General features: G+C 50.5%; 2 protein-coding genes across 3 annotated transcripts in view; both read left to right on the top strand.

The window, feature by feature from the left end:
* The first annotated feature begins 201 nt into the window (after positions 1 to 201).
* The window catches only part of LOC126381459 (uncharacterized), a 197,786-nt gene continuing 176,018 nt past the window's right edge, over positions 202 to 21,969 (top strand). Inside the window, exons 1-2 of one of the 2 annotated variants that reach the window (XM_050030936.1) lie at positions 349 to 651; positions 752 to 796. The gene's annotated coding sequence lies outside the window, so the exon portion shown is untranslated. Of the gene's footprint in view, positions 326 to 348; positions 652 to 751; positions 797 to 21,969 lie in introns of those variants that run through there. The other variant, XM_050030935.1, reaches the window with a different exon arrangement.
* Positions 14,177 to 14,578, top strand: LOC126381454 (activity-regulated cytoskeleton associated protein 2-like). Its single transcript, XM_050030929.1, has one exon. It carries the CDS (start codon positions 14,177 to 14,179, stop codon positions 14,576 to 14,578), a length of 402 nt encoding a protein of 133 aa, XP_049886886.1.

Here is a 21,969-nt window from a genome sequence, read left to right as displayed (position 1 = left end):
GTATTGTATACAATTCACACAATTAACAATTTACACTTACTCTTTAACAAATACTAAAATAGTAAATCACAAATTATCATTTGCTTGAGTCTAACTGCAACATTGTCATTTATTGTACTTGAACCGTAACATAATTGTAGGTATGTGCGGCGCGGAACCGGCCAGCGAGTCGCCGCACCAGTCTTACGTCTACCGCCGCTCGCTAATAATTGCTAGTTATCAAATATTATTTACTTGTGCCAGTTGTTGTTCTTTGTTCGATTGATTGCAATAAACAGTTAAAGTGAATAGTGTGTTGTGATTACTTCGCCTCAGTACAGAACAAGTAAGCAGCATCCTATAGCATTAACACCTATAAATAAATAACTATATAATAACAGTGTCATATATAATAACAGTGTTATTTGATTGTATGTTACTTACATTGCAATTTATCAACGAACATTATCCACAAACTTTTTATCATATCGGCTCTATCCAAAACACACAATGGCTCTGGAAGTTTTTACAGTAGAATGTCGACGCTCTCGCACTACTCGATGAACTTGTAAGCTACAAATTCTAACAAAGTAGGTAGGTAGCAGAAATTATCAAGAGAACTTCTCGGCAACGAGACCATTTATTTTTTTTTGTTTTGGTTTTCCCCGAAGGGTAAGGCAAAGGGAACTATGCCCATACAGCCATGTCTGACGTATTTGCAACGAGACCATAAGACCATGTTTAGTTTTTTTTTTTGTTATTTTGTCCATAGGACAGGCAAAGGCAACATAACCCATACAGCCAAATACTATATTAGGTACGTTAAATTCGTTAAAAACTAAAAACAATAAACGTATTAAGCTCGTTATAATCTAAATACTTACCGGCACCGATGCAGGTTGCAGCAGGCTCGTCGTCGACGCGACGGCGACGCATTGTAGAGCACGATGGAATTTGGACGCTTGAACGCTTCATCTGTAAACAAACCACTTCTGTACTATTTGTGTTTATCTAATAGATAATAAAATAAGAATTATAGCTTTTAAGTAGGTAGGTTGGTTATTTACCTTTAAATTTTTTCACTTTCATTATGTGAAAAAGAGAAAATCGGTACAGAAAGTTAAAGATATTACATTATTGTAATAATTATGTTTATATGGCTAACTTTTTTACAATAAGGTACTAACCTTATCATATACCTAAATATTTATAAATAATTATTAAATTATTAATAACAAAATCGACTTACCTTTGGAAATCTTGAAATACAAGTGAAAAAACGCTTGTCACTTTTTCGCGCCAACGGTTTGGGTACGAATTTACTTTTTTTTTTCATGAGACTAACAAACAGTGTTACGAGGTCCAGGCCCTTCCAAATCGCCGAAAATTTGTCGTAAAGTAGCCTAAATTCGCCTAAGTTTATTTTTGTGATGTAGCCCAAAATCGCCTAAAGAAAATAAACGTGGCCTAAAACTGCGATTATTTTCAATTTATTTTTCAATGAAGGACCTTTCAGATCACGATCCCCAAAAAAATATAGATGGCGTTGTCAAACTCCAACGTAATTATGAGGGACTTTCCACGCAACCCCCTTCCCCAATGGAATTAAAAATAATTACGGATGGCGCTGTACAGATTTCCCTTCGGTTACCTTCTAATTTCATGAATAACAGACATAATGGTGCTAATTCCTGTAAATACCATCTAATTTTATTTTAAGTTATATCTGTCATTTTCTTATCCGCCGAAAAGGAAAGGGACGGGTAATCGACAAGCATAAAATTTATGGAACACACGTCAACTTTAAGCACAAATCTAAACCAACCGTCTAAAAATTTTACATCAGTCAATAACCCGACACATTCATTTACTCATTCTTCCTAAAATTAAGAGCTGTGAATCATCCGTCCCTTTCCTTTTCGACGGATATGAAAATGACGGATATAACTTAAAATAAAATTAGGCGGTGTCTGCAGGAATCGGGGCCAGTGTTTCTTTTATCTTTGTTTTTGGGTATAAATAATGACCCTTGTTGTTATTATTACACCCAGGCACACCACATCTTCTATCCATTATTATTCTGATCAAAATAAAGAGAAGCAATATCATTTTTACACGTATCTGATTCAGATATCAAATATAGTCTGATGTTTCTTTTTTTTTAATAGAAATTGGGTACTTTATCAGAATAATAATGGATAGAAGATGTGGTGTGCCTGGGTGTAATAATAACAACAAGGGTCATTATTTATACCCATAAAATTAAGCAAAATTAAAAATTTTGAAAAAACCCACGACGGTAAAAATCTCATCGAAAAAGAATAAAATAACTCAAAACCCCCGACTTAACCCAATTATTATGTAACGAAATATTATATTAGACTTAAAAATACTTTCTAAAAAGAGTTGATATCTCGAGACATCGGTAATAGATATACTTAAGTACCTAAACAATGAATATGGATGTTTACAGTTTTTTCCTAACGTGTCTGTTTCTCGAAAATATACTTAAATGTAGCGATAATAATTTTACCATAATACATAACCGAGGAATATCCGTCGGGGGCTGCCATTAACCCAGCGAAAGTTTTTCTAGTGACGTGAATACAATTATTGAAGAATTGTAGATGTTTAACGACGACATAAAATACACTTATGAGTATGATTAAATTTTTGTTGAAATTTCATATAGAAAAGGCAGCCCCCGACGGATATTTCTCGGTTATGTATTATGGTAAAATTATTATCGCTACATTTAAGTATATTTTCGAGAAACAGACACGTTAGGAAAAAACTGTAAACATCCATATTCATTGTTTAGGTACTTAAGTATATCTATTACCGATGTCTCGAGATATCAACTCTTTTTAGAAAGTATTTTTAAGTCTAATATAATATTTCGTTACATAATAATTGGGTTAAGTCGGGGGTTTTGAGTTATTTTATTCTTTTTCGATGAGATTTTTACCGTCGTGGGTTTTTTCAAAATTTTTAATTTTGCTTAATTTTATTTCAGACTTTTTAGAGAGCATATACGAATCATAATCTATATAATGTGTAGGTAAGATCTCGCAAAACAATAAGTGTGATTCATCCTACCACATAATATTAAGTCCCTTATTATATATTATACAGTTGCTTTCTGTTTAAAGTTACCTCTATAACACTCATCTGAGAACATGCACCAATCACCCACGAACTCATTCCTGAAATCCGCATTGAAATCAGACAATACGTTTTAATTTTAATAATATTGCAATATAAACGTTTCACACTAATATAGCAGCGCCTCCTAGTGAGTTAATATCATAAGACTTATCTTAGACCATGCACCATTCAACTACGAACCCATTGCTGAAAACCGCATTGAAATCGGACAATTCGTTTTAATATTATTGCAATACTATTTTTCACTAATATTGTAGCACCCTCTAGTGAGTTAAAGACGTAATTTTTATTATTTGGGAACATGCAATAAGCTACCACGTACACATTGCCGAAAACAGAATTGTAATCGGACATTTCGTTTTGATTATATTGCAACATTGTTTTGCACTAATATTGTGGCGCCCCTAGTGAGTTACAGCCATGACACCTGTCTAAGAACATGAATTCATCAAACACAAACCCGCTATTGAAAACCGCCTCAAAATCGGATCATTAGTTTAAAAGATAGGTGGTAACATTACTTTGCACAAACGCACACACAAACATCTCTCACCCTAAACGCATATAAATGCTCCGTTCCGTCGTGGGTAATAAATGTAATTAAAATTATACTAACCGTAATTAACAACACTTTGCTTTACTTAATACATAACATACATAAACTGCCTATATACGTCCCACTGCTGGGCACAGGCCTCCCCTCAATCAACCGGAGGGGGTATGGAGCATACTCCATCACGCTGCTCCACTGCGGGTTGGTGGAGGTGTTTTTACGGCTAATAGCCGGGACCAACGGCTTAACGTGCCCTCCGAAGCACAGAATCATCTTACTTTTTCGGACAATCAGGTGATTCAAGCCTGAAAAGTCCTTACCAAACAAAGGACAGTCTCACAAAGTGATTTCGACAATGTCCCCATCGGGAATCGAACCCGGAACACCAGATCGTGAGCCTAACGCTCTAACCACTAGACCACGGAGGCTGTTTACTTAATACTACCTGATTATTGAGTGATGGGTTCAACTTTATGAATTAAATGAGGATTAATTGGATGAATTTGATTCACTTGACCACACAATCCACGTGCCACTTATAGTCGATCTTGATTTTTCTTTAATCTTCGCCAATCACTTCGTATTAATTTATCTACAATTTATTGATTGTGATCTGGGATCTTCTCTGAAATCTGGCTCGAAGGACCATGAATATGCCATCAGGCAAAAAGGCATGTCAATGCTGATTTTTAAGGGATTTAGGTAGCAATGAAACAGCACCGTGTTCGACGTAATTACGTGTAATCAATGGAACCGGAAAAAAAAACGCCTGTCAAAAACAATTAACTAATAAAAACTATTGCAAATAAATTGCTATTATAAATTGAACAGGCGTTTCGGATAATATTTGTTCTAAACACTAATATTGTGGCGCCCCCTAGTGAGTTACAGACATGACACTTGTCTAATAACATGAACTCATCAAACACAAACCCGTTATTGAAAACCGCATCAAAATCGGATTATTAGTTTAGAAGATAATTAATAACATTTCTTTGCACAAACGCACACACAAACATCTCTCACCCTAAACGCATTACCTGCTCCGTTCCGTCGTGGGTAAAAAAAATCACGCTCATAATCGCTAACAGGGTAGACATAGCAACAGTCTGAAGACAAAACTTGCAGTCACTTTTGGTATTCATATTGTAATGAAGGAAAAAGTTTGGGTATCCCCAAACCGTTACTACATACATACTATGAGATACTAAAATAAAATCTTTCTGTCTTAAAATCTTTGAGGGCTAATTACTTAGTTTTATGCCCAGGAGGTCGCGGGAAGCCGCTGGATGCGGGCAGCGCAGGACCGATCGTCGTGGAGATCCTTGGGAGAGGCCTATGCCCAGCAGTGGGCGTCATACGGCTGATGATGATGACCCTATTAAGGGTACTTTTTTGGATGTGTCTAAAAGCCTATTAAATGGAACAGTTTTTAAAAACACTTTCAGGGTTCATGACAATCTCATGTGTTTATTATTCTTCGGCGAAGTTTTAACAACTGTAACAATTTAGACGAATTCTCACTTTGAATTCCAACTTCCAATGACTTTTTATCTTTCATTCGACTGTTTACCTAGCGATACACATCCTTAGGTATAGTTATGAAGCAAAATAATTAGAAATTAGAAAGAAAAAAATTGAATTATTAAAAAAGGGATAGCGACAAAATGATGATTTCTGAAGTAAGATAGAAAATCAAGAAAAAGGTGTAAAATGGGTCAGATCTCCTAAACCGTAAATAATCGCTGAACATACATGGGGGTGTTTCTGGTGGCTAATGAGCCCCTAGATAGCCGGGTGTGGTTAGGCCGGGAGGGAAGCCGCCGAGGCCCCGGTGACGGGGGGCCCTCGCCCGCGGGGGCGAGGGGCGCGTCGAAGTACGTCTCCCCTGCTCCCGGCGTGGAGGGGGGGGAGGGACGCACTGCGTCACGCGCGGGTTGGCGCAATGACGCCAGGGTCTCCCGCAGGTGCGGAATCCCAAGTAGGGAAGCCGCCGCGCTCCTGCGGAAGACCCTGGGGCGCTTAGGGCGCCGTTTGGGGAGGGAGGGGGGCGGCATGACCCCCCACCACCCCAATTGACGATTCACCCGGCGGCGGAGTCAGAACTCCTTTCCCGCCGGGGAAACAACCGGGGGACACCTGGCGCACCAGGCGTCCCCAGCCCGCTGGGCAAAGACCTCCCGACCTCTCGGAAGCCGACCGACACCCAATCTTACCCGTGCCAGGCGATCCCTCCAGCCGACTCGACACCAGCTGCCCCGGCGACGGAGCAGCTTCACCGGATTGACACCACCGCCAGCTGACGGGCGCTCACTGGGCCTCCCCCAACGGGGAACCACCCGGTGGGCTCGACCTCGCTGGCGGCACCTCGGACAAGACTCACCATCGGGCTCACGGAGGGGCGATCATCGCCCGCCGTGTCCCACCCACGTGCCACGCCCGTTTCTGCGGGCGGCGACTGAGGCCACGTCAAGGGGGCACAGCCCCGAGGACGTCTCCCCGCCGCGGGCTTCGCCCGCGACGAGAAGAAGCAACCGACGAGTTTGGATCGGTAAACGATAGTCGGAGTTGCAATTTCCGCACGCACTTCAGCTGTCTGCGCACGCTCGTACTTAGTGTTCGTGGAAGTGGCGGGCATCTCCCCCCTTCCGAAACCCCTCGACAAAGTTCGAGGTTAGGGCTCGTTAGGTCCGGCTCGGCCCCCCGACCCGCGACAGGTGGTCGCGACTAAGTGCCGGTGAGCTCCCGGAACCCCACACTTCGGCACTGGTCTGCCGGGTGTGGTTAGGCCGGGAGGGAAGCCGGCGGGACCGATCGCCTGGCACGGGTAAGATTGGGTGTCGGTCGGCTTCCGAGAGGTCGGGAGGTCTTTGCCCAGCGGGCTGGGGACGCCTGGTGCGCCAGGTGTCCCCCGGTTGTTCCCCCGGCGGGAAAGGAGTTCTGACTCCGCCGCCGGGTGAATCGTCAATTGGGGTGGTGGGGGGTCATGCCGCCCCCCTCCCTCCCCAAACGGCGCCCTAAGCGCCCCAGGGTCTTCCGCAGGAGCGCGGCGGCTTCCCTACTTGGGATTCCGCACCTGCGGGAGACCCTGGCGTCATTGCGCCAACCCGCGCGTGACGCAGTGCGTCCCTCCCCCCCCTCCACGCCGGGAGCAGGGGAGACGTACTTCGACGCGCCCCTCGCCCCCGCGGGCGAGGGCCCCCCGTCACCGGGGCCTCGGCGGACGCCCCCGCTCTCCATGCCGGAGCTGGGGCCGCCGCCGCCGCGCCGGACAGCGCCGCCGCTGCACTTAGTAGCAGCAGCCCCGCTGCCGCAGCGCCCCTCTCGCGCGAGCCGCTCCCCGGCCCGCTCGACGTCCCCGCCGCCGGCCAAGGTGCTCGCCGCCCAGTCCCCGTCTTCGGGAGAGGGCAGGCATGCACTTCGACTGCCGGTGCGCGGAGCCCTATCTCCCCCCCCGTTCCGAGGAGGGTTGAGACAGGTCGCGCCCACGCCGGCGCCACGCCAGTCGCCGGAGGCGATGGATACGCAGCCGTCGTACGCGGCTGTGGCCTCGACACCTCCCGCGACTTCTCCACGGCTAATACCGCAGCGGGACGTACATTCCCCGCTCCAGGCCAAGCCCGCGTCGCAGCCCGCTCCGCCGAAGCGAGAGCGTTACCCCCCTTTGGTGGTGGAGGTACTCCCGGACTGGGCTCGGCACTTCCGAGCCCTCCGGGAGAAGCTCGGACACCCCCCTAACGCCCGACCATACGGGCGGGGGGTGCGCTTTATCCCGCGCACAGGGGAGGAGTACAGGACCATTCAGTCCTACCTGATGGCCCTGGAAAAGGAGACCACGATATCGTGGTTCTCCTACTCCCTTCCGGCGGAGCGCAACCTTAAGGTTGCCATCCGAGGGCTGCCGGTTGACACCGACCCAGCCCTCATTGAGGCCGAGTTACGCCGACTGGGGTACACCCCTGAGTTCGTGCGCGCCATCCAGGCGCGTTTCGGACGACCCGGGTGTATTTACCATGCCCAGCTCGAGCGTAACGCTGCGACCATCCCGGGCATTTATGGAGTCACGGAACTCCTCAACATGCCCGGGGTGAAGATAGAGGCCTGGCGGGGCAAAAAGGGACCGGCGCAGTGCCACCGGTGCCAGCAGTTCCGCCACTCCTCGCACAAGTGCCACCGCAAGATTGCGTGTGTGCGGTGTGGGGAGGAACACGCGGCCAGGGACTGCCCCAGACCTAGGGAGCAACCGGCGACCTGCGCCAACTGTGGTGGGCCACATCCCGCCAACCATGTGGCCTGCCCGGCCTTCGTGCGCGAGGCGCGCAACAAGAAGGCCGGAACCACAGCCCGCACCTCCTCGGGGCAAGCGACCAAGAAGGTCTTGGTCGCGCCCACAGGCGAGTCGAACGCCCAGGGGTCGCTCATGGCGGCGGCCAACGGCCCGAAGAGTGGCCCTACGAAACGGCGTAAGAGGAGGCGCGGCAGGGAAGGAAAAGGTCCCTTCTTGCCCCAAATCCCGCCGCGACAGCAGCCTAAGGAGCCGGCGACATCGTCTGCTCCAAAGACAACCCCCTCCATCCGACCCCCCGCCCCAAGCCAGGGGAAGGGGAAGTCGGCCGGAACTGGCGATCCAGCCGCCGCCAAGAAGGCGGCACTACTGGTCGCCATGGGGGTACTCCAAGATGTCCTGAAGGCACTGGAGCAAGATCTCGATCCTGTTACAGTGCTTTTGGACGGGATGAAGAGGTTGTTAACGGCATAAAATTTATGTCGTTAAGAATCCTTCATTGGAACGCCGAAGGCCTGTCTAGAAAGATAGGTCTTCTACGTGTTCTCTTGAGGGAGCAGAACATTGATGTCGCCCTGATCTCAGAGACCAAGCTGAGAGGCGCAGACCGACTGAAGATCCCCAACTTCTTCGTATACCGGAAGGACGAGCTCAGTGACCTCGGTCAGGCTTATAGAGGCCTAGCCGTCCTGGTAAGAAGAAGGTTGGTGCACCAGCCTCTGCCACCTATCGCTGGTCTTCAGTCGATCTACGCCCTGGGAGTGGAGATCGCTCTCGGAGACGTCCCAACACGTGTGTTTGCGGTTTATAAGCCGCCGGCGGCGCGTCTTGTCCTCGCGGACGTTCAGAAAATTCTGGACAGCCCGGGGCCAACGATCGCGGCCGGTGACTGGAACTGCAAGCACGTTGGTTGGAATTCCACGTGGACCTGTCCAAATGGACGACGTCTGTTCGATGACGCCAACGGGGGCGGGTATGTGGTTCTGGGGCCGGAGACCCCGACCCACTACCCGCACAACCCCGCTCATCTCCCAGATGTGATAGACCTCGCGGTGGTCAAGGGGCTCCGGCCCGATCCCACCGTTGAGACGTTAGACTATCACACAGGCTCCGACCATCAACCAGTCCTGATGGTTATTTCAAACCATCCTACCAGGACGAGGCTGCTGCCGCCGCGGCGGAAGTACTCCTGGGATAAATTCGGCCAGTACATGGTAGAGAACACTCCCATGCGACCAGTCTCGACCCCCACGGATGTCGACGAGTTGGCAACCGAGTTCGCCTCTACAGTCCAGCGGGCATTGCAACATGCCGCGCTCGAAGCTCCCAAACCGGGAGCCGCTCCTCCCACGCCGAAGCATATTGCGAATATGCTCGCGGAAAAGAGGCGACTCCGCAAGCAGTGGAATACCACGCGTTGCCCCACCATGAAGTCCCGGCTGAATGCGCTGGCCGAGAAGATCTCGGCCGCGCTCGATAGTGCCTCCGCCGACTCTTGGCAACACACTATCGACTCAGCCGGCGAGGATTGGACCGGCATCCATAGACTGTGTCGACAGCTCTCCGGGAAGCCGACACCAGTGCGACCTCTCCTCGCTCAGGACGGGACACCCCGTTTTAGAGCTGAGGATCGAGCGGAAATCTTCGCTGAGTGTCTGGAGAGCCAATTTCGGCCGAACCCAGGCGCCGACCACGACGAAGAAGAAGTCTCCCGAAATCTAGCGGGCTATTTCGGTCAGCCGATAGCCCCTGATGAGGATCCCGTCGTCTTTACGCCCGGACAGGTGCTCCGGGCGATAAGACGGACTCCGCTCCGGAAGGCCCCCGGCCCGGATGGCATTACCAACGAAATGCTGCGTCACCTTCCACCGCGTTCAGTCGCAGCGGTGACGCGCATTTTTAATGGCATCACGCGGACGGGGCACTTTCCGGATTGCTGGAAGCTTGGGCGAGTTATCATGCTCCCCAAGCCCGGGAAGAATATCCTGAAGCCTGAGAGCTATCGGCCAATCACCTTGCTACCGAACATCAGCAAGGTGTTTGAGAGACTTCTTCTGCGTCACATGATCCCACATATCATGCCACGCGAGGAACAATTCGGCTTTCGAGCCGAGCATTCCACGACCCTTCAACTGACAAGGGTACTGCACGATATGACGGCGGCCCTCAACAAGAGGGAGACCACCGTAGCGGTATTCTTGGATATGGAGAAGGCGTTCGATCGCGTATGGCACCCGGGCTTGGTATATAAGCTGTCCACGTCTACGACTCCACGTCGAGTCGTTAAGACTGTGGCCACCTTTTTAGAGAATAGGCGCTTCCAGGTGGCAGTGGAAGGCGCCCTCTCCCAAGTCCGAAGGATCGCTGCGGGAGTTCCCCAGGGTAGCTGCCTATCTCCGGTTTGCTACGCCAGGTACACGGATGACATCCCCGTGGAGGGAGGGTCCAAGCTGGCGCTTTACGCCGATGACGCTGCCTTCTTCGCGACGTCCTTGAACGCCAAGCACGCCGCGAAGAAGATGCAGCGAACCTTGGATGCCCTCCCTGCCTGGCTGGCAAAGTGGAGATTGACGGTGAACGTGGGGAAAACCCAAGCGATCACTGTGGGACGTGGTCGGCTACACCCTCCGAATCTGACGCTGCATGGTGAGGAGATCGGGTGGTCCTCGCAGGCTAAATACCTGGGTGTGACCATAGACCGCCACCTCACCATGGCCCAGCATGCGAGGAATGTGATCGGACAGGCAGGTGCTGCCACTGCTCTGCTCCGCCCCATTCTTTGCTCGAGTCTCCCGTTGCGCATGAAGCTCGGCGTGTATAAGGCGTACATTAGGACACGGCTTACCTATGCCGCCCCCGCGTGGTACGCATTGGTCTCTGAGACCCATCGCCAAAGACTGCGGGCACAGCAGTCCAAGGCGTTGCGCACCATCGCGGACGCGCCGAGATTCGTCCGCAACGAAGTAATTCGGAGGGACCTAAAAGTCGAGACTTTGGATGAGTTTATCTCCAGGCTCTCGACTGGGATGTTCGCGCGCGCGGACGAGTCAGATTTCGTGCACCTACGAAATCTGGCTCCATACCACGCGCGACCCCCGGACTGGAAGCCGTATCCTCGCGAGCTGGCTGATGTGGAGGAGCTCGACGAGGATACCTACCCAGCAACGGACTGACCCAAGCCGCCGGTTTGAGGGCAACCGTCATTGTTGACGGTTTCGACCTTGCCGGCGGACTCACCGGACTGACCTCACTGGACTGACCCCGCCGGCTCGAGCTGACCTGGAAACTTCGGGTCAAGCTCGCCGGCCACCTACTATGACGAGACACGTACCGCCTGGCTGGAGTCGCTCACTGGGCCTCCCTCAACAGGGTCTCACCCGGTGGGCTGACTCGCCGGCGGTACCATCCCGGACAAGAAATTGGGCCTTCGGAGGCGCGAAACTCGCCCACCGTGGCCCGCCCCCGTGCCCCGCCCGTTTTAGCGGGCGGCGAGAGCTATCGCACCAAAGGGGCCAAGCCCCGAGGGTGCCTCCCCGACGTCCGCTTCGCGGACGTCGAGAAGACAACAACAAAAAAAAGAGTTTGGATCGCTCTGTCCACCGACACGTGCACGGAAGTCGCCAATTTCTCCGTCTACCTACATCTGCAGCCTCAGACGAGAAGAAGCTGGGGGGGTGTTTTTGTTCAAAAATACCCTCCTAAATACTCCGCGGATCCAAAAGGCGCCACCGCTATCACTCCTACCCACCCCCGGCCTCCCACCAGCGGGTCTCACCGGGGAGGGAGTGGTAGTGTGTGCACTGCCAAGCAGACCGCTCGGCTTCGCACAGGAGGACAGCCGCAACATCGCGCCCAGGCCATAACAGGCAAGAATGGCCCCACCGATGGCTGGAGTACTGAAGCGCAAGGTGCGCACTTTCGTGCGGACCCGCGCCGTCACCACGCCTACCGCCGCCAACGCTCCGCCGCCCCCACCGCGCCTCACCGGCGCAGGACTTCGGCAGTCTCCGTTCCCGCTGCCCATGCCCCAACTCCCGGGAGCAGGTCCCGCGGAGAAGAGGACTACGACGCCGCCACAGCGGCCACCACCACCGCAGCCCGCCAGGAGGATCACCCCTCCCGTCGCACTCTCCATGCCCTCACTGGACATGGAGACAACGCCGCCGCGCTCATACGCGGCAGTTCTTAACACGAACCCGGACTCGCCGCCGCACGCGCCTCCGCGTCCGTCCCTCCGGACGACGCCCACACCGTCGCCGAAGCCCGTCCGCCTTCAGCCCCCGCTCGCCCCAGCGAGTAAGAAGATTCCGCCCATCGTGGTGGACCAGCTGCCCGACTGGCCGCACCACTTCCGCAAGCTGCGGGAGGTGCTTGGCCACGTCCCCAACGCGCGCCCGTACGGGAAGGGTGTGCGTTTCATGGCGAAGACCAATGAAGAGTTCCGGCTTTACCAGCGCTACCTTGCCGGCCTGGAGAAAGCGACGGGACTCTCATGGTTCGCCTACGCCCCCCCGGCGGAACGCGCCCTGAAGCTGGCCATCAAGGGCCTCCCCATGGACACTAACATCGCCGAACTGGAGGAGGAGCTGCGCAGTCGCGGCTACGACCCCCAGTTTATCCGTCCCATCCAGGGCAGGGTGGGCGGAATCTTCTTCGTGGAGATCCGGCGGACACTGGGCTTCCAGTCCATCTACGCCACCACCGAGTTCCTCTGTATGCCCGGTGTAAAAGTTGAAGCCTGGAGGGGACGAAAAGGAGCTCCTCAATGTCATCGCTGCCAGCAGTTTCGGCACAGTAGCCACAACTGCCACCGCCCGGCGGCCTGCGTTCGCTGTGGCGAAAGCCACGCAGCGAAGGACTGCCAGCGACCCCGGGAGGTACCGGCCACGTGCTGCAACTGCGGAGGTGCACACCCAGCCAACAGCCCTTCTTGCCCTGTGAAGTCGCGCGAGTTGCGCAACACAAGGGCAGGCACCGCGCCCTTGACCAGTGCAAGAAGAGCTGCACCTGTGACCTCCACTGTGGACCCGAGCAGCGAACCGACAGCGAGGAGCTCGCTCATGGCCGCGGCGAACGGCCCGAATGGGCCCAAGCCGCAGAGGCAGAGGCGCGCCCGAAAAAGGGCGACACCCGCCCCCACCGCTACCACCACCGCCGAGCCAATCGCCGTGGTACCCGTCCCGCCGCAGCCCTCTACGTCAACAGAGACAGCAGCCGCCGCCCCTCCCAAGGGGAAGAAGGCGAGGCCCCAAGCGGAGGCACCCCCAGCTTCCTCCAGCGAGAAGCTGGAAGTACTGGAGCAGTCAATCCAACTGCTCCACGACATCCTGGCGGCCATCCGCACACGGACTGACCCAGTGCCCATCATCGTGGGAGGCCTGGCATCGCTGCTGGGCCAACTCACCGGTGGGCACTGACTACCAACACCGGACTGGACCGGGGCTGCCCACATCCACTACTCCCCGCCGAGTAGTTAGGATCGTGGCCACCCCCCGGGGATGAGTTGACGCTTCCAGTGGCAGTGGAAGCAGTCCTCTCCCCCCCTCCAGCCGACACGACACCAGCTGCCCCGGCGACGGAGCAGCTCACCGGATTTGACACCACCGCTAGCTGACGGGCGCTCACTGGGCCTCCCCCAACGGGGAACCACCCGGTGGGCTCGACCTCGCTAGCGGCTCCACGGACTGACTGACCATCGGGCTCACGGAGGGGCGATCATCGCCCGCCGTGTCCCACCCCCGTGCCACGCCCGCTTCCGCGGGCGGCGAGTGCGACCACGCCAAGGGGGCATAGCCCCGAGGGCGTCTCCCCGCCGCGGGCTTCGCCCGCGACGAGAAGAAGCAACCAGAGTTTGGAGCTTCGGATAGGTACTCGGTAGTACTTATATGGACGCCTTTCAAGCTGTTGGAACGCCATATACTACTACCGTAGGTGTCAGTCTGGGGTTTCGTTACGGTGGCTGCTCGGTACGCCTAACGTCCCCTTAGACGGCTCTGTTAGTTTAAGTATAAGCACTGTAACGCACACAATAAATCCTCCTTTACCGTATTCGTCGTTTACTTTACCGTACGCCTCGGAAAACTACTATAGTGGCGTCCAACGCGGGCACAAGAGCCCCAAAATTTGTAGTTTCGAGATCGGGACGGCAGACGACGTATCCAGTAATTGGGAAGAAGACCCCACGGGCAAAGATGGCTGTAAACATGACGGAAGAACAGTTGCAGCGACTGCTTAAAGCTGTAGGGGATGGACAGAAAGGCTCAATGGCTACTTGTAACGCCTCTTATGATGGAAAGAAAGATAGAGAAACTCTGGAAGCTTTCCTCACAGCGATCCGCATTTTCAAGGGTATTTACAAGATAAGTGACCAGGAGGCTATAGAGGGATTACCACTAGTGTTCCGCGCAGAAGCGGCAGTGTGGTGGCAAGGCACTAAGGATACTGTTAATACATGGGAAGAGTTCGAAACAATAATAAGGGACACATTTGCCCCAAAGAAGGAAACATATTTGCTGTACATAGAAGCCTGCCGAGGCCACCAACCACCAGATAGTGCGTGTGAAGTGACGTGTGAGACTAGACGTGTTCTCTAACATACTGCAATTTTAAATGGTTTTACCGGCAAAAATGGCGAAACAAGATCCGAAAGTGGCTCTGGTAGACTTGATGAAGGCTATCTCAACATTGACGGAAAAAATTACAGCTCAGACAGCACTGATTGAAGCCCAAAATCAGAAACTCAGGAATCAACAAAAACTCTTTGACGACCACAAGAAGGTAATCGAAGAACTTAAATCGACTGTAAGTACACTAACATCAATGTGTGCATCGCCCGCCGTCAAGCTGAGCGCATGCGCAAACAACAACGATGACGACGAATGCGAGAGCAGCGCCCAATCACCGGCACCTGAACCAGAACTGACAGCGGCGATGAGCGCGAGAGAGTATCGAGCTATTATACGTGCAAGCAGGACCGCTGCCCCAACCCCACCGTGCGGCTCCCGCGCCCCAAGTAAGAAAAAGACACCGGCAGCAAATAATGCTACGCCGTCTCTTATCCCACCTATACCAACTATCCGAGTGGCTACCAGCAATGACGATATTGCTAGGCCACAAAACCTGCGGACTCCGAGGCTAAATCAAACAGATTGCGAAGGATGGCAAGATGTTCGACGAAAAAACCGAAAGTCGAAGCCTGCAACGGTAATTTCAGGAACGGGATCCGATAACGGAGCCCTCCAAACAGTGGAAAAGCTCAAGTTTATTCAAGCTTGGTCGTTTAAACCCGACACTTCTGTAGAACAGCTTAAAAATTATATAAACAAGATTTCGCCATGTAACGATTACGTAGTCGAGAAACGAGATATTAGAACCGATAGGCACGCTGCATTCGTCATCGGAATGCCGGCGAGCTTGTACCCGCTCCTAACCACACCGACTTCGTGGCCACAAGGTGTCCGGTTCTCGGACTGGTTTCGCTTCCGCCCCCGCGCAGCGCGGGGATCCTGCGCAACATTGGTCGTACCACAACTGTCCACAGCCGCCCAGTGATAGATCACCAGCGCTTGCGTTCACTAGTTCGAATAGTTTACTTACTACACAACTTATCGTATGCCATCAAAATATGTGTTCACTAAATAATAAAACTGATAAACTCGAAGTTCTTCTCAGTTCCGACCTCAAGTGTGACGTGTTAGCTTTAACAGAGCATTGGTTGACGGAAGATACATTAAAATGTATTAACTTAAACGGGTATATTCTAATATCCCAATATTGTCGGAAATGGGAAGAACATGGTGGTAGTTGTATATATATAAGAACCGACATAAACGCCGTTGAAATGCAGGAGTTTACTGCGTTATCAGTAGAACCATTGTGTGAAGTGTCCGCTATACGTCTTATAGATTACAATTTAATCATTATATGCATTTATAGAACGGGTGTAATTAATGTGTCTTTGAACAGGACTACAGAACGGTTTCTAGTTTGCTTGGAAAGAGTGATCGAGAAAGCTAGTGTAAGCGAGAAAGCTATTTTTCCTTTGTCTTTGAAGAGGAGCAAAATATCGCCGCTCTTTAAAGGTAAGGGAAGGAGAGAAAATATTGATGGATACAGACCCGTTTCAGTTATACCGGCTGTCGCCAAAATATTAGAAAATGGACTGAGTGAGAGACTCACAAATTTCTTACAAGCAACTGAAGCCATCTCTGACCGTCAGTATGCATACCGCGCAGGTCGTTCGACAACCGGAGTAGCGAGGGAGGTGGTGCGACGCGTCATGGACGCGCGGGAGCGTGGTTTGCAGGTGGCGGTGCTGTGTTGCGACCTCTCAAAGGCCTTCGACGTTGCTGATCACTCCGTGCTCGGTAACAAGCTGGTTCATTACGGCATACGAGGCCCGGTACAAGCACTGTTTGCAGACATTCTGAAAGGAAGGTCACAAGTGTTGGTGGCCTGTGGCGGTCGTGTGAGGTCTAACCCGCTTTGCACTGCTATGGGTGTGGCTCAGGGCTCCTCGGTGTCAAATATCTTATTTTCGTTGCTTCTAAACGACCTACCCGAGGCTGTTGACGCTGGAGAGGTGTTGATGTACGCCGATGATGTCGCTTGCGTCGTTACAGCTCCTAGTCTACAACAACTGGAAGAAAGGTTGAACCAGAGCGCAGCTCAGTTATCGCAGTGGTTCGGTATCAACGGCCTAGCTTTAAATCTAAGCAAGACACACTTCCTACACTTCCACCTGGGCGGTAAGTCACCGATGCCTATAGCAACCTACGTGGGTAGCACGAAACTGGAGCAGATGACATCTACCACATTTCTGGGCTATGAATTGGATCGCAGCTTAACCTGGGAACCTCATATAGGGAAGCTATGTGGCAAATTAGGGAGTGCGTGTTTTGCGCTGTGGCGGGTAGCTCGTGTCGTTCCACGACATGTGGCGCGATCTTGCTACTTTGCTACGGTGCATTCAATATTGACGTACGGTGCCGAGCTATGGGGGCGTGCAGCGGATTGGCAGCGGGCCTTCCGAATGCAAAAAAGGGCGATCCGAGCCATAGTACACGTTCCGCAGGATGTGTCCGCTAGGCCGTATTTTGCTGAGCTGGAAATACTTACACTCCCGTCTATCGTAATTTTTCAAATTGCTGTGTACGTATACACACATATTGACGGGTATCGACTGCGCGGGGACCAGGCCGTAAAAACGCTACGGCACGCGAATAGACTCCAACCTGTCAGACACAGACTAGCCAAGTCCAGCAAACTGACTCATGTGACAGGACCAACCGTGTATAACAGATTGCCTAAATCAATCGTTGACGCGCCATCATTGAAATGTTTTAAAAGTAGGCTTAAATGCTGGCTACTCGAACACACTTTCTATAGCTTTGAAGAATTTTTAACTTTAAAATTAACCCCTTAGTACTTAAGTACCATTATTGTATTATTATATTTTCCATATGACATGTAATATAACTATTACGAAATAAATGAATATGAATATGAATATGATATGCCTACTGATGAGTTTATTACTAGTAAGAGAATGCTCTTCTCACAATTTCCAGATGATGAAAAGTTTAACGAGAAACAACAATTCAACATTGTTTACGGCTTGCTGGATTTAAAAATAAGAGAGCGGATACGTAAAGAAAAGGTGGAAGATTTGGAAGACCTTCGTAAACAGGCACGTGCAGTTGAGGCCATACTTAAGGAGAAAGCTACCGGAGAGCAAGTCCAAGGAAAGGGAGAGAACCCTGCCCAACACGCCCCTACTTCAACAATAAACCCAGTCCGTACAAAAAAGCCAAGATGCTTCTTTTGCAAGAAGACGGGACACATTATGGAGGAGTGTCGAAGACGCAAAAGGTTGTTAGAAGGAGAAGGCAACCAGGGCAACGATCAAACAAAAGCCGACTTATCCGCTAGACCTGCAACATCCTCCGACGTAAAACTGGCCTGTTATGGGTGCGGAACTCCTGGCGTCTTTAGGAGCAATTGCAAGATATGTGCCAAGAAACCCATACCCAATGCGGGAATTAAAGGCAGTTTGGGTTTCTGTACCATCAATTTCCAAGCCTATATTGAAAACTATCAAAGACCAATGGTTTATTTGAAAATTAATGGACTCGACGGTAAAGCCTTTGTAGACCCGTGCGCTAGAGTAAGCATTGCCTCATACGACCTGTACAAGAGGCTCCAAGCAAAAGGTCAAGTATTCCAAGAAGAAAAGTTGTGTGTCACTTTGGCGGACGGAATTCAAAGACCGCAGAATGTGCTAACTTTCGAGGCAGAAGTCGAACTCGGTGGACGCATAAACCGCTCGTATTTTATTGTTCTTCTGGAATCTACGGATAACCGCACTTTGTTGGGCACCGACTTCCTCCAGAAGGCAGGGATAATGCTGAATCTTGGTCAGTACACATGGTCTTATACCGAAAACCCGAGACAGGAGTTTGAGTTATACCAAGAAAGGTTCGTCTTGTTTGATGACCAGGAAGGCAGAGGTGGAAATAAACCGACTGAGAACGTTGGAGTCGCACCGATTAGCGCGGAACGAACGAGGAAACGTAGCCGAGAATGGAGTGAAGATAATGTCCAAGTTCCAATAAGCAACACGGCTGCTGTACCCAGCGAATCTGCTAGACCCTACAAACTCGTACCCGTTGATCTGCCTGAAACACAGGAGGAAAGAAAGCGAATTGAAGCGGAAACCTTATTTGACGGTTACTCTCCACGTATGGAGTACATGTTGCGAGATGCAGCTCAGGCCTTTGAAGAGAATGAACCCGTTTTGTCTCCAAGGGCCATGTCTCTGTTTGATGACGTTGGCATATTTTCTGTCAACGTGGAATCTGCACTTGATGATATACAACAACAACAGCTGGACGAACTAATTCATGAGTTCGAAGATGTGTTTGTATCAAAAGGAAAAGCGATAACTGGGATTGAACATGTTATCAATACGGCAGACCATTTACCTATAGCTGTGCCCCCGTACAGATTATCCCCACCACGCAAGGAAGTGCTTCTGGTTGAAATCGAAAACATGCTTAAAGAAGGTGTTATAGAACCTTGCACGTCACCATGGGCAGCTCCGGTGGTTATGGTTCCAAAACCAAACGGATCGATAAGGGTATGCGTAGATTATAGAAGACTGAATTCAATCACCGTACCAGACACTTATCCTATACCGCGCATCGACGATCTCCTCCATGAAGCAAAGCCCACTCGTTTCATGACAGCTTTAGATCTGCAAGCGGGATATTGGCAAGTGTGCGTGCGCGAGGCTGACCGAGAGAAGACAGCATTCATTACGCCATTTGGGCTGTACCAATTCAGGAGAATGCCTTTTGGACTACGCAATGCACCCGCAACGTTTCAGAGGCTGATCGATAGGTTTCGTGCTAGCCTCAGTCATGTTAAACTTTTGGCGTATCTGGACGATCTGATCATTTTTTCCGAAACGTTCTCAGAACACCTATCGGATCTCAGAGACATTTTCATGAAAATGAGAGAGCTGAATTACGTCGTGAATAAAGCAAAATGTCGTTTTGCTTGCAACAAAATCAAATACCTGGGACATTTGATTACTCCGGAAGGTCTTGAAGTTGATCCATCAAAAACAGCGGCAATCTTAGATCGTCCACCCCCGACTAACCTGAAACATTTAGTATCCTTTTTGCAGACATGCTCTTGGTATCGGCGATACATAAAGAATTTCTCGGATATCGCCGAACCCCTGACTCGCCTCACAAGGAAGAATGCAAAATGGACTTGGGGTGCGGATCAACAAGCGGCCTACGACAAATTGAAGAGCGTTCTCGCTTCTCCCCCAGTCTTGAAACAAGCCAATTATAAAAAGGATTACATTATAAAGGCAGATGCCAGTAACTATGCGATAGGAGCAGTGCTTGTACAAGGCGAAGGTGACAAAGAGCATCCTATAGAATATGCCAGCCGCATGCTGACAAATGCCGAACGAAACTACTCGACAACAGAGAGAGAGGCGCTCGCAGTCGTGTGGGCGGTCAACAAATTCGCAGGCTACATTGAAGGATCACCTGTCACAATCGTAACTGACCACCAAGCATTGCAGTGGCTCATGAAGTTAAAATCAGCAACGGGAAGACTGGTTAGATGGGCTCTTCAATTACAAGCATTCGACCTAACCATTAAATACATTCCAGGACGCGTGAATGTGGTTGCAGACACATTATCTAGGCCACCTTGCAGTGATGATAATAAAGAGGAATGTGGCATTTGCATGGTTACAGTCGACATGTCTACCAAAAATCCTGCGGAAGTAAGGTCTGAGCAGCTTAAGGATGAGAGGTTGGCTAAGATAATAAAAGCTTTGGAAGACTACAAAGACAACGAAAACGCTCAGTATTGGAGTAGCAAGGGTTACTTGATCAATAATGGTCTTCTATATCGCCATAGCCCTGATTCAGACGAAGCAAAATTGTTAGCCCCTGAGCATGATTGGGCAAACATACTAAAGGCTTATCATGATGATGCTACAGCTGGTCATTACGGTGCGGAAAAAACATATCAAGCTATTGCCAGAAGATATCACTGGGCCGGAATGCATAAATATATCGATAGTTATGTACGACATTGTATCAAGTGTCAGCGTTTCAAACCAGCCAACTATAAGCCGGCAGGGCTTTTACAGACTCACGCTCTCAGTCAGCGTTTTGAAATCATAGCTTTCGATTTATTTGGCCCCTTACCTCGTTCCAGCGACGGGAAGACGTGGATCTTCATCATAGAAGACCTATGTTCACGCTGGATTGAACTCTTTGCCCTGGAAGAAGCAACCGCAGAAAGATGCGCAATGGTATTGATCGATGAAATCTTCCTCCGATACGGATTTCCAAGGAGAATGATCAGCGACAATGGTCCCCAGTTCGTCAGCGCCATAATTCAGCAAGTCTCTTTCTGTCTGAAGATACAAAATGGGTATACCCCGGTGTACCACCCTGAAACAAACCCAGTGGAGAGGAAGAACAGAGACCTCAAGACTCAGTTGGCGATGATCCTCGGTGAAAACCAAAGAGATTGGCCAGATCATCTCCCCAGTATTAGGTTTGCAATGAATTCTACTGTTTGCAAAACTACTTCCTACTCTCCGGCATACCTCACTTTCGGCCGAGAGTTGAGAACGCTGGATGACAACCTACATGATTACCGACAAATTGTCTTGTCAGAGAATTTCATACCGGAAATTACACCGAGACTGTTACAATTGGCTACGGTTTTGGAACGTGCTAAAGAGATCCAAGAGTTGGAGGAGGAAAGACGAAAGGACCTGACTGATCGAAGCAGACAAGCTAGACCAGATTACCGCGAAGGGGATTTGGTAATGGTCAAACTTCATCCAATCAGTCATGCAAGTAAAGGAATCAGCGCCAAGTTTGCACCGCGCCGTGATGGACCATACGAAATAAAGAGAATACACGGCCCTTCTTCCTATGAAGTTGCTGATCCTGAAAACTCTGATGTCAGTTTAGGAGTCTATCACGCCTCAGCTCTGTCACCTTACAAAAGTCTTAATCAAGACTGTCCAGCCCCGGCGCAACCTTTGAAGAGGAGGGGAAGACCTCGGAAGGCGACTACTCCCTCAGAACAGCCAATACCGACAAGGAAACGAGGGAGACCGAAGAAACAAGATTGCCTCGCTGGGACATCTCGGACTTAGATGGAGGGGAGTGTAGTACCACTGCTCCTCAAGAGATGGCGCCACACGCATTTTAGAACGCGCTATCAAAGTATGTTCGGCAAACGATGACCTTCCGCCTTGTCCGTGAGTTTGGAGCTTCGGATAGGTACTCGGTAGTACTTATATGGACGCCTTTCAAGCTGTTGGAACGCCATATACTACTACCGTAGGTGTCAGTCTGGGGTTTCGTTACGGTGGCTGCTCGGTACGCCTAACTTCCCCTTAGACGGCTCTGTTAGTTTAAGTATAAGCACTGTA

The sequence above is a fragment of the Pectinophora gossypiella genome, unplaced genomic scaffold, assembly GCF_024362695.1.
Source record: "Pectinophora gossypiella unplaced genomic scaffold, ilPecGoss1.1 Pgos_55, whole genome shotgun sequence".
Taxonomy (NCBI): Eukaryota; Metazoa; Arthropoda; class Insecta; order Lepidoptera; family Gelechiidae; genus Pectinophora; species Pectinophora gossypiella.
This window is presented reverse-complemented; position numbering and strand designations above follow the sequence as displayed.